General features: G+C 36.7%; 2 protein-coding genes across 2 annotated transcripts; both read right to left on the reverse strand.

Annotated features, from left to right (window-relative positions):
* Positions 1-5781: 5781 nt before the first annotated feature.
* Positions 5782-6410, reverse strand: LOC110113024 (abscisic stress-ripening protein 1). Its single transcript, XM_020845432.2, has 2 exons — positions 6215-6410; positions 5782-6087 (listed from the first exon to the last, which is right to left on the reverse strand). The coding sequence occupies exons 1-2, from the start codon at positions 6347-6349 to the stop codon at positions 5920-5922; spliced, it is 303 nt and encodes a 100-aa protein (XP_020701091.1). The 5' UTR covers positions 6350-6410; the 3' UTR covers positions 5782-5919.
* Positions 6411-11395: 4985 nt separating this feature from the next.
* LOC110113023 (abscisic stress-ripening protein 2-like) lies at positions 11396-13160 on the reverse strand. The gene is made up of 2 exons (XM_020845431.2): positions 12949-13160; positions 11396-11734 (listed from the first exon to the last, which is right to left on the reverse strand). The coding sequence occupies exons 1-2, from the start codon at positions 13099-13101 to the stop codon at positions 11567-11569; spliced, it is 321 nt and encodes a 106-aa protein (XP_020701090.1). The 5' UTR covers positions 13102-13160; the 3' UTR covers positions 11396-11566.
* Between the last annotated feature and the right edge of the window lie 316 nt (positions 13161-13476).

The raw sequence follows: 13476 nt of genomic DNA on the forward strand, positions 1-13476 counted from the left end.
CGAGCCGCAGCCCCACTCGCCCGTGTACCTGGTCCAGTGACCGAGCTTGACTCCACCTTACATGAGGCACCAAGCCATCTCTGGCTTCTCTACCCTCATCTGCAGCAAAGCCCAATGAGCAAACGCCGCCCAGTTTGCGCCTCCTACATTCTTGAATCATTAATTTTCTTTGGACAAGAAAACTACATCCGCCTCCTCCTCGAGATCGCCACCACCGTGTCTCTGATACCAGATGTAAGATATTTCTCTTGAGAGGAAGAAGCACTTCCTCTTGAGTTCTTGAGGAGGAGGGAGGGAAGAGGAGAGGGAGAGAACCTAATTCTCAAAACTTTATTTATTGGGCACCTACCAGTCTATTACAATCTATACCTATTTATAGACATCTAAAGCTATACAAAAGCAACACCAATGACTTTACAGGCCATACAAGAAGCCTAAACAAAATATAATCCTAAATCTAGAATCAATATCTAACAGTACACTACTCGATCGCTATCATCAAACCGCCACCCAATCAACTTTCAATTGGATAACCACCTGACTAGTATTGTCGGACCACCATTGCCCGATTATGACCTTTAACCTTCATTACTTGAATAATCCTTTGACCATTGTTACTCGACCTCGGTCCTTCGACCTCTATGCTCAAACACTACAGGAAAATCACCCATTTCCGGTGGCTGTTTCCGACGGCAATTGAGCCTTTTCCGGTGGTTTTGTAATTTACCGGCGGTTTAAATACCGCCGGAAAAAACCGCGTAGGAAAATAAATTCCGGTGGTTTTGTAACTTATTCCTGCGCCCGCTCCCGCGCTCCCGGGCTTACCCGCGGCGCCTGCGCCCCGCTTACTTAAAATTTTATTCATTTTCATTAAATTTTTTAAAGCCGCCTGAAAATTGAAAAAGCTGCCTGAAAAGCCGCCGAAAATTTTCGTGGGAAAAAACCGCCGGAAAATCACCGGAAAGCAGCCGGAAACGTGGCCGCTGGAAATCAATGATTTTCCTGTAGTGAAAGCTGGCACACTACATCATGTTGTGAATTTTTAAGTTGCAAACAATATTGTCGAGCTCAGATGTGCTATACAATGCCATGTTTGGATGCCTTTTGTGATCTCTATATGGCTAAACCTTACTTTGCCAATGCTCTTCAATTAGTGAAATCGGCTGGCCCTTCCAAATTTTAATTGGATGATGGCATTATTCAATATGTTACAGCTTTGTGTGCAGAATTGTAGCTTATGGTATCAGAGCACAATGATGAACATGTGGGCCAAGGACTGCACTCTTCAGCTCTTGGCACTTCTAAATTTTAATTGCATGATGGCTTTGTTAAACTCATAATCGTCCCTTAGCCCTTGATCCCATAGATAGCATGGGGATATGTGGGAGGCTCATCTAGATTATGTTGTTAAATCTCAATCGTCCCTTAGCCCTTAATCCCACGGCTAGGATGGAGATCAGTAGGAGACTCAACAGGATCATGTTGATCTCCTTCCATATTCATGTGATTGATTTAGGAAGGATTATGTTAGGACAATTATGCATTATTCTATAATTATGTATTTCTTTAATAAAATAATTGTATAGGTCTATAAATTTAGTTAGTTTTGTGTAATAAAATTAAATATTTTCTCTCTCTAAATCTCTGGATTTAACATGATATTAGAGCAAGGCATTCAGTTCTTCTTTAAAAACAAGAGCGTGAGAGAGGGAGAGCAAGTTCTTACATTATAATCCTGCTCGTGTGCATCTAGGCAGCATAGTAAGTGAGAGTACTTCCCCTTTGTGGTCTCTTCTTCATGTGGCTTCCATGAAAGCCTACTTGGGGGCTGAATTGGGTGAAGAAGAGGTTCAAGAGAGAGAGAGAGAGAGAGAGAGAGTGAACAGGAACTATGTGCGTGCGTGCTTTCTTGGGTCGGGATGATCAGCCATTGTGCGTGTGCTGGAGTTGAACAGAGCAAGGAACGAGTTGTTGAAGAACTGTTGTATATGCCATCAAATTCTCCACTCGAAGGGCCCCACATTTCCCTAAATCCCAATCGTTTCTGCATATTCCTGGTGTGCTACCCTCATATTTGGGAGATTTATAAGAAGGCTGAAGCCTCCTTCTAGATAGCAAAAGAAATCGACCTCTCCCAAGATCTCCACTACTGGTGGGATCAATCCCTCAAATCGGATGAACACCACTTTGTAACCCACATTCTAGCCTTCTTTAATGCCATTGATGGAATCATCATTGAGAACCTTGCCAGTCGGATTTGCATTAAAGCTGGTTCACTTGATTCAAAGCTCATCGATGCAACGATCTTGATACATGGAGTTTCCCAAATGATGCGCGTAGTGGAGAAGAAGATGACTTTCTAGTTGGTAAGGCAGTTTACTGCTAAGGTCCAATGCATGCCTATGATGATTGAAGAGTTAGTAAGCATGTAGATGGTGAAGTTGGCTACTTCCCTAAGTAGGGAGTAAGTCGTCACTATAGGAAAAAAAACTAATTTCCAATAGAATCTTCGGCACAAATAAATTTGTTAAAAAATTTCGAATTTTCTGGCCGAATATTTGATTGGCTTTCCAACGAAATTTTCGGCGAATTTTCAACGGAAATTAAATATAATCTTTCTAAAAAATGGCTATAATAAATATTTGTTATTATTTATTTTGTTAAATTAAGTTAAATAATTTAATAATTTATTATAAAATTAAATATTTTTAAATTAATTAATTAATTTAATAATTCTTGTTAAATTAAATTAATTATTTTGATCTTTAGAGTGTTTTTTTTTTCCTAACGGAAAATGCCGCTGGAAATATTACTGGAAGAGTATTTCAATCGGAAATTTTTCTGGTTGATTATTTTGCATGGGTAGCACTTTTCCGACATGTATTTTACAGCTAGAAATCCACATATAAATACTAATTTTCGACGGCTTTTTGTCTGTTTTCGGAAATATCTTTTCTCTATATAAATGCTACTGTAGCTCATCTATTAAATAGAATAAATACATACTCTTCTTTACTGTTGCTGTCTTTAACCTTAATTATTCTACACGTATCGGAAGAATGTCGGACGCGATACATGTATTGTGTGTAAGCACAAGCATTAATGTATTAGTCCCAGATCTATTGTCCGAAACACTTCTATTACAACTCTTATAAATACCCTGTTTACAGCTACAATAATACAATAATATATACATTTCTATTTTCCTTAATTCTCTGTCTCCGTCTCCTCTCTGGCTTTCCCGCTCTTTTCCTTCTCCTTCTCTTACATGGTATCAGTAAGCTAGATGGGGGATCAAGAATCATCCTAATCCCTCCCCCTGCATCTACCATGCTCTCCACCGCCACCGCCGAGCTCGTTCTTCCGCCGACCCTCAAATTCATCATATCCAACATCAAGAACCTGATCTCCTAATCCTTGACGTCCGACAACTATGCTCTGTGGAGGTCGCAGATCTTTCAGCACCTCTCGGCAAAACGAGTCCCCCGCCGGACCAAAGCTCCGCCGAGTACGCCCAGTGGCGTCTTATCGATAGCAATCTCATCTCTGCTTTATTTTCTACTATCTCCACAACAATTCTACCTTATGTCATCACCTCTTCGACGGCTCACGACGTCTGGACAATTCTTGAAAGAAGACTACAATCGTCGAGCCGCTCCCGAATCATTCAACTCAAGAATGAGTTGCATCACATTCAAATGAACACCTCCACAATGCAGCAATATTTGGCTAAAGTAAAGAACATCGTTGATACCATCGCCGCTTCGGGAAGCACCGTCGATCCGAAAGATATCATTCTTCACATATTAAATGGTCTACCGGCCAGCTATAACTCCATCAAGACTTACATTCGCTCTTCCCTGTTACCGGCCGACCTTGACGCTCTCTACTCGCTCCTTTGTAGCGAAGAAATCCATGTCAATCAGACATCAAGAAAGAACAATCTCCGACTACAGCTGCCTATTACACGACCAATTCCAGCCAAAACCGGTCCAAGAACTCTAAACAGAACTTCAAGTTCCGCACAAATCCAAACAAAACCTCCACCACTTCAGATCAATCAACCACCCCGCCAAACACATCAGGTAATCGACCAATCTGCCAAATATGCAGCAAGATTGGTCATGTTGCGGTCAATTGCTGGTACAGGTGTAACCTGAACTACACCCCGTCCAACTCCTCTGCTCCGCGTGCCTTTCTCGCTCAACCAAACTCGGACACCACTCAAACATGGGTAATGGATTCGGGCGCCACCTCACACATGACTGTCGACAGCTTGTCCATCCAAAATCCCTCTGTCTACCATGGCCAAGATTCATTTTCGACCGCCAGCGGCTCTATTATTCCTATTCAAAACTACGGTCAAGGTTTGCTCCCTCTACCAAACACACCGTAAGCTTCGTCTCTGTCATCTTCTTCACGTCCCCGCACTCACTCACAATCTACTTTATGTATCCAAATTGACTAAAGATGACGCCGTATCTGTTACCTTTGATTCTAATGGCTTTGAAATTAAGGATGTTCAAGATCAGCAGCTCCTCCTTCGTGGTCATCTGCATAATGACATCTACCAGATTCGGGTTGAACCGGGTCACTGCCAGCAAGCTCTTCAGGCGACCACCACGTCTCCGTCCATATGGCATGCCCGCCTTGGGCATCCGAACAACAAGATCTTTAACAATCTTGGCTCCAACACTTCTACTATACCTCACATTTCTTCAGACTTTAAATGTCAATCTTGTAACATGGCGAAAAGCCACAAATTAAAGTTTAGCTATAGCTAAACTGTAACATCACATCTGTTTGAGTTAATCCACTCGGATGTATGGGGATCGATCTCTATGTCTTGCTCTAGTATTTTTCGATATTATGTCATCTTCATTGATGATTTTACTCGATTTAGTTGGATTTACTTCTTGCAAACTAAATGTGAAACTCTCCCCTGTTTTAAAACATTTATAACCATGATACAAAAACAATTTTCAGTTACCCCCAAGCACTTCCGCTCAGATGACGGCGGCAAATTCACGAGCACCACATTCAATAATACAAAAATATATACATTTCTATTTTCCTTAATTCTCTGTCTCCGTCTCCTCTCTGGCTTTCCCGCTCTTTTCCTTCTCCTTCTCTTACACTGTGCACCTCTTTAAGAAGACTAGAAGAGTATCGGTAAATTCTAGAGTCTTATAAAACTATGCAGACAAATTGCACAGGCATGTTTATTTCAAAGACACCTATTTTGATCTTCTGTTATAATTTTTGTTATTCTTCATATCACTCCACTACATATTTTTAGAAGGTGCCCAAAGGGGAGGTTGGACTGATTTTTTATTTGCGTGGCGTAGTGAAAAATAAGCAGCTACCCTCCCTCTCGGTAAATTACGTCCGGTCACCGGATCGTCCGGACACTAATCATCCGGATACACTGGGTCCCGGGTGTATTTGGGTGATGTGGCGCGTATCGATTGATGTCTGGACAAATCTGGAAACCGGACCTAATAATTTTCCCCCTCTTGGGTGCTGCCTGTACGTAGGAGGGTGGGAAGAAGTTTTTCTTGTAGCTGTTCCATTCTGGGAGAAGTCCAGAAAAGAGAAATTATTCTGATTTTCTTCTTCTTCTTTTAGTATAATTCTGCTTCAGTAGCTTACCAATCAATACGAAACATCATCAACTACTCACAAATTTGACTCAAATCCCTTCCATAGTCTGTATACTTAATTTCTTGAAATCATTCAAGCTTATATGAGAAAGATTTATATAATCTGAGCATTCCATCATAGGTAGAACATGTTAACTTTTATTCCCATTGATAAGGCTATACAGGACCAAGCCACATGACATAGAAGGACAGAAGCCATGATTTATTTAGAAATACTTGCCAGATCTCCATCATAAGAACAGCTTACTTAAGCTAGCTAGTAGTTGTAATAATAGCGTTTGCCTTCCTGAATCGCCTCTTTCTTCTCATGATGCTCATGCAAAGCATACCCTGCACCGCCCACTGCTGCCACTGCAGCTATCTCCTCCTCCACTCTGTGCCTGCGCTCGTGTTCGGGATCCTTCTTCGCCTTATAATTCTCATACTGCATGTTTTAACGTCTAATTAAGCTAAGGATTAATTCAGAGAGAATAGAAACAGATTTTTATAATCTTCTCAAAACCAGCATAGAAAGATATTAGTATTTAGATTATAAATTATAGAGTTAGTACCAAAGCAAAAGCACCGGAGGCTAAGGTGCCGAGCTCTGCAAGCTCTTCTCTTTGCCTGTGACGCTTCTCTTCCTTGTTGTAGTCGACCTCCCATGTCGCTTCGCTCTCCTCATGGTGGCGAAAGAACTGAGCCATTTGTTGGCAGAGCTTAAGTAAGAACTACTGATTGAAGGTAGAGGTGGTTTGCTACTGCGTAACGAAGGCTAATCGGTGTTTATATAGGTGCAGGTGGGTCGTGTTCAATCTTGATAAGAAAGAATAACTTTGCGTGGAATAATACTGAGACTTTCCTGACAAAAAAACAAAAGAATAATATTCTTTTTAAGTTTATATGAAATATAGTTATGAACTTCTGATTGGTTGGTGGATTGGCCAAGTAAAGGTTTTAGATTGTCTATTATTTTTATGTTGTTTGAACTTATTTAAGCTTTATTTAGGATAGCTTTAGGCCGGCTTTTTTACTATTTTTTAAAATAATTTTTAGTACAAATTTTTTTAATTTGAAAAATTTTTATACTAAAAAATTACTTTTAAAATCAATAAGAAAGTCGTCCTAAACGAAACCTTAGACTACTGGTTTTTTTCAGCTTTCAAAAAAATTTTATGCTAAAAAATAGTTTTATAATACAATAAAAAAGCCGTCTCAAACGAAGCCTACGTACGTGAGGATATTTCCAGCAATATAAGGAAGAAATGACCTTTAATTTGTTGGGTATGAAATTTATTAATTAGCTAGGTTTGAATCTTTGCTACAAATTAAACAAGCTACTACTCTATTAGAATAAGAAAAAAATATTGAGATGTTCTAATACGAATTGTATCGAGATGAATTTGATAATTATCGAATTAAATATGCTTTAAAATTAGTACAACAAAAATGTTCATTTATGAAATTAATCTGAAAGTTTATGCAATGAATAACAAGGTTCGATTTCCCAAAAAAAAAATAATAATAAATATTAATGATTTATCTATGGTTGGACAAACATTAAGGCCTTATAAATAAGTTAAGTTTCCTAATTGATGAAAGGCTTCTTGTTAAAGTTGGGAGTTCTAGAGTTGAACTAAGGCATCGTTTGCGATGGCTTTTGTACTATTTTTTAGAACTGCTTTCAAATTTTCAAAATCAAGATTTTTTTTTAGATTTCATTTGGAACGGCTTTCTTATTGCTTCGTAAAGCATCTTTTTAGTACAAAAATTAAATTTTTTGTACTAAAAAACTATTTTAAAAAGTGATAAGAAAGTCGCCCCAAATGAAGCCTAAAATATCAAACAATATATATTTTGATACAGCTCCCACACATTAGTAGGTCTGTTTGTAAAATATAACTTTTCATGAGAAAAATATTCTGAAAATAGTGAAAAAACAATAAAAAAAAAGCAGTAATTGATACATTTTCAAAAAATTATCTTGATCAAGCACGAATCTTGAGGCAAAACCGAACCCGGAAACTTCAAAAATTAAATCCGGGAGCACCTTAACTCCGATTTCAGCAAACTTATAGTCAAACTCAGCGTCTCGGAAATTCGAACCCAATGACACCAAACTAAACCGAATCCGAGCCTAAATGGGTCCAAATCAAGGACCCGAAGCGCTGTTGATGGTTAAAACCACAATTTGAGTTACCAAACAGTTTCCGATTTTAACGAGCTTATACTCAAATCGAACGTCTCGACGAGACGAATCCAACGAGCCCAAGATTTCCGAATTCCGACATCACTAAGGCCTCTAAATGTCCAACGAACTGTGCACGATAGAAGAGTTCAATATCGGCCATCCATTCGACTACTCCCTATTCGCCCATGATCTCACACATATTTACAAGCCATGTCACTCCAGAAAAATTATAAATAGAGCCCTCATTCTTCACAAGAGGACTCAAGTGGAGAGAGAGAATAAGGGAAGAAGAAGAGAAAGGGGAAAGGGAGAATCCTCTCCTCCTCGACCACTGCCGGAGCTCTTCCCGCCGCCTGAATACGCCGGAACTCTGCCTGATTTTCGGGAAACGCCGGGATTTTGCAGAACTTTGTAACTTTGTCAGAAGTTGATTGTAAACTGATTGTCTTAACTTGTGAGACGAATCGGTCTTTGTGCTTCAAACAAACACTAGTTGAATTATTTCAACTGGGCGTGGCCCCGTGGTTTTTTCCCTCTTCCGGGTTTTCCACGTAAAAATCCTGGTGCTCATTCTTTTTTCTGTTTGTGTGCTGAATATTCGTACAATGTTTAAACGCGAATTTACAAACTCTAACGCCGTGTATATTCTAGCCCGCAACACTAATCAAACTGTAGTATGAAAAACAAACCAGTCATAAAACTATCCCAAATAGGCTCATTGTAAAATTTTGAATTAGAAAAGCTGAAAATAATAGCCATAGGTTTTGACATTATGTTATTGGCCTTACCTTAGGCTTTAATAGGCTTTAACAAGCTCAACGCTTTCCGGTGCTATTAATAATATGCCCTGAAAAATTGAATTCAAAATTTATAAAAGTGTGGAAGGAATAAAATAAATAAAATTTATATTATTATAATTAAATATTTTGAGCCGCAATAAAATTTATATATCAAATTGTATTAAATTTCTCATTCAAATGCCTGATCTGATGCATGTTTTTATTCGGATTCTATCATTAACAATATTCTTAACGCCACTATATTCAGAAAGTAGTTTTTAAGTTTTATTTGTGATAGCTTTCTTACTATTTTATAAAGTAATTTTTTAGACTAGAAAGTCATAAAAGAATATTGGAAGGATGCTTTACAAAGATAAAGTAGTAAGAAAATTATCTCAAATGAAGCCTTAGACTACTGAATTCCTTTATGTTATTTTTATAAATAAAATTAAAAGCAAATGGATTTTCTTTTTCACACGATTACTGCTTATTATAATATTTGCAAATAGTAAATATAAATAACTAAAATAAATAAATAAATTCAAATATATTCTTAAATATAATTTATATATATTTTAATTATGTTCATCATATATACTGATATTTGATAAAATCCACTCAAATTAAATAAATAAAATAAAATTAGACTCAAGCACTAGAATTTATCACAAGTCTTAGAGTCTTCACATTTCATATTTCTCGAAGTAGTCAAACTTCTAATCAAACTCAATGAAATGGCTTCTTATTTTGCTAGTTACTATGACATGCTAAACTTAATATAAATCTTCGTACAATGCTAAGACGTTAAATATAATATTTCTCTACCGCCGCGAATACTCCTGTACGCAACAATACTGATATTTGATAAAATCCACTCAAATGAAATAAATAAAATAAAATTAGACTCAAGCACTAGAATTTATCACAAGTCTTAGAGTCTTTACATTTCATATTTCTCGAAGTAGTCAAACTTCTAATCAAACTCAATGAAATGGCTTCTTATTTTGCTAGTTACTATGACATGCTAAACTTAATATAACCACTTAGCAAATCATTTAATGAAACTATATGGATTTGTTATAATGCATCAAATTAAATAGCGAGATATGTACGGCTTTCTCACTGTTTCTTAAAGTAGTTTTCTAGTATAAAAATTTTAATTTTTTAACTAAAAATTGCTTTCTTAGGCTTCGTTTAGGACTGTTTTTTACTGCTTCTTAAAACAACTTTTAGTATAAAAATTATTATTATTTACTAGAAAATTGATTTAAGAAGCAGTAAGAAAGCCGTCCCAAATGAAACCTAATAAGTCTCACATCTTATATTTAACACTTAGACTATTGCTGTACTTAATTTGTTACTAATTTGAAGTAAGCAATAATTTATGAGATTAATCCTGTAGAGAGAACTAATAAAGGCCCCTAAAAAGCTAGAATCACCTTTTGCTGAGTTATCCTTTGTTATTACAATTATCTATACAATATCGTTCATATTCCTTTACTTTTTCCCTTAACAGAAATCCTCATCCCATAAATCATAAAGTTGAAAGCAAACCGATCAAAGAAATAATTACCACTTCTTTCTGCACCTAAAAGGAAACAATGGCAGATTTCCCATATCAAATTAGTGGGGAAGCACTAATGGCAGACAAAGACACCTCACCAAAAAGACTTCAAGGCCAAGAAGAATCAGCCATATGTCGACATGATATTTCTAAAGGACCAAAGTTAATCAATTATTTTAATTAATAATTAGTACAACCACTAAAGGCTGGCAAGTGAAAGCCAGATCCAAAACAACATCAATCAGTGACACTGTACATGAAAGGTAAAACAAGTTGCATCATACTCAGCTCACTTGTGCTTTTTCTTTTTTAATGTTTTTTTTCCTTGAAATGGATATCTATCCGCTACCACTCTGAAGAAAGCATTTGGCGACGTAATTAATCCCGCGGCAGAACCTAGCGAAGCCACCCACCAGCATTGAGTCCATACTTGCTTTGCCCCACTGAAGAGGTAAGGTTGTAGTAGAGGGTATTCAAACTGGTTCCCAATCGTGCTCGCCCACCAACCACTCTAAATCTCGATGAATTTTTTTGAACCAATTTAATATGCTGGTTGAAAGCTTCAACTATATAATTCAAATTGGTTCTCAATCGTGCTCGCCCACCAACCGCATAATGTATGTCTTTTTAGATATTGTCCACTTAGTTGACAAGTCATGATGGCTAAGTAATATATTAATTAGAGGTTGATTATTAGACTAATTAAGGGATTTGATTGATAGTTAGATTAGGAAGTTCTTTCTTATTTGTTTTATCTCAAATTTATTTAAAAGAATTTGAGGGCTGTTGTAGAGGTATGCATGACAGAAAAATTTGCAATTATAATCTTATTCTTCTTCAATATAGTGAAATTATCATCCCATTCCCGTGGACAGGAAAATTATTACGCGCGGCATCCGGATTAGTCTAGGGCTAATTCGGAGGCGCCATGTCACCTGGGGCCGGCCAGTGTATTTGGGTGACGTGGCGCGTCCGGATTCGCCTTCGGACAGTCCGGACACCACACGTAATAATCTCTCCCGTGGACGTAATTAGTATCTTTGCCGGACCATGTAAATCATCATATTCTTTATGTTGATTGTGCTGTGATTGTGGGATTCTTTCTGCTGTGTTTGCACAGCAATAGCAAGTGAACTCATATTTCATGAACCTCATAAAATGAACTCGCTTGAAGCTGGTCACCGAGTCCTAACTCAACGAAATACTCAGGAAAGTCGTCTCAAACAAGAGCAGAAAGGTATAGCATAATAGATACTGCACAACAGCATAGATAGTACGGTTCTTAACACATTACAAAGGAAACCATGCCCAAATACAGCACTTGTATATAGATATATATTGTGATACAGTCACATAGAAATAGATATATGGATAGATAAAGCCAGAAGCCTTAGAGGTGGTGGTGATGATGCTTCTCCTCCTCTTTGGCTTCCTTCTTCTCATGATGCTCATGGAAGGCGAAGCCGCCAGCACCAACAGCAGCTGCTGCTGCTATTTCCTCCTCTATCTTGTGCTTATGGGCGTGCTCTGGATCTTTCTTTGCCTTGTGTTTCTCATGCTACCAAAAAATTATTATAAATTATTAATCAGTATTAATCACATCAAATTATTAAGTAAAACTGATTAAAAGAGAGATCATTTCAAAATATTTTACAGAAGACATTAATAAAAGTAAGATAGAGTCAGTTAATGGTTAGTGAATTTATATTAATTGTGTTACAGTCACTACAGAAAATTCGTTGAATATCGGCGATCAGTTGAAGAATTGTTCTTTTGATAGTGGATTGTGGATGTATATGATAAAAAGTATCTTATATATGTTTTGAACTCTCTGCAGGTAATTGTGAAAATTTGTGTGAATAGAAGGGGACTGTCAATTTTTTTTTGCAAATGCTACATGTTTCAAGCGGCTAGTCAGTGGTTTAACCGCCGGAAACTTCGATACAGCACGGTATGAAGTTGCCGCCGATTTTTTTGTTTTGCGACCGGTAATAACCGGCGGTTTGGCTGCAGGAAATACCCACGGTCTCCGGAGGTTTTTGCATAGGAATTTTCCAGCTGTTTTGAGTTCATTAATTTTCGGTTGTTCGAGCCACCGGAAAATTTTGCCGTAGGAAATTGGCCGACGGTTTGCATTTCCTATGTGGTTTATTCCAGTAAATCGATGGAAAATAGATCAAAACTGTCAGTAATAGACGATTTTACTGTATTGAGTAAATGAAAAAAAAAATCTGAAATTGTGTTGAAGATTTGTAGAACTTAATATTTATTGAACACTTTCTTCTAAATAAAGACTATTTCTTATAGAAGAAATTTTGGATCAGCATATTCTGATCTAAATTTGAAGAGAATAAAATTTTTAGTAATTAAATTTATTTTAATATAAATATAATGTGACTTATTAATTTTTATATAAATACAGTCATCTCAAAAAACTTCAACAAAATTTATTCTGATTTTTTTTCTTGGTGATTTTAATAGCATTTATAAAACATCTGAACAATATAGTAAGACTCTGTGTTAGAGGATATTAGAAAACTGTTGCAGATCTTGAAAAACATCTTTATGTTCCATGATCATTAAGAAAAAATTCATCTGTTCTACAAAATTTCAACATATTATCATTTAATTGAAGAAGAAGAAGAAGTTGCAGAGCCATGAATAGTGATTAGTGAAGAAGAAGAAGAAGTTGCAGAGCCATGAATAGTGATTAGTGATGATTTAGGATTGAAGGATGATTATTATTAATTATATTAGTTTATATATGTTTACCAGAGCAAAAGCACCAGCGGCAAGGGCGCCGAGCTCGCCGGAGTGCTCTTCGTGCTTGTGATGCTTCTCCTCTTTCTTATAGTCGATTTCAGAAGGCTGTTCTTCCTCCTTGTGGTGGTGGAAGAGGTGATGGTGATGCTTCTCTTCTGCCATTTTTGCTAATTAAAAGGAGAGATCAACTGATTAAGTATAATGGAATACTTGATAGATGAAGGGGAGTCGGTGTTTATATAGGAAATTGAAGAGGCCTTCTTGTGATTAAAATTATTTTTATAGATTTTTTGGATTAAAATTGTTTTACAAAGTTGGTATACTATGAAAATTAGTTATACAGTTTTGTTTCATAGATGAAAATTTCTTATTTTTGTCTAAAATAATCTTTTGATATAAAAATTTTGAATTATAAATTTTTGTATTAAAAAGTTGTTTAAAAAATATTTTCCAAACAAAAATTCGTTTGGGACTGATTTCTTATTGCTTTGTAAAGCTTTGTTTTTAAGTACAAAAATATCTTAAAAATAAAAAATG

Source organism: Dendrobium catenatum, unplaced genomic scaffold (genome assembly GCF_001605985.2).
Source record: "Dendrobium catenatum unplaced genomic scaffold, ASM160598v2 fragScaff_scaffold_1220, whole genome shotgun sequence".
NCBI lineage: Eukaryota > Viridiplantae > Streptophyta > Magnoliopsida > Asparagales > Orchidaceae > Dendrobium > Dendrobium catenatum.

Bases quoted from the DNA above. Each gene is read 5' to 3' on its own strand.
- LOC110113024 (XM_020845432.2), bottom strand. From the start codon at position 6,349: ATGGCTCAGTTCTTTCGCCACCATGAGGAGAGCGAAGCGACATGGGAG. The intron at 6,088-6,214 runs GTACTAACTCTA...TAAAACATGCAG, and splicing joins CCTCCGGTGCTTTTGCTTTG to TATGAGAATTATAAGGCGAA.
- LOC110113023 (XM_020845431.2), bottom strand. From the start codon at position 13,101: ATGGCAGAAGAGAAGCATCACCATCACCTCTTCCACCACCACAAGGAG. The intron at 11,735-12,948 runs GTAAACATATAT...ATTTTTTGGTAG, and splicing joins CCGCTGGTGCTTTTGCTCTG to CATGAGAAACACAAGGCAAA.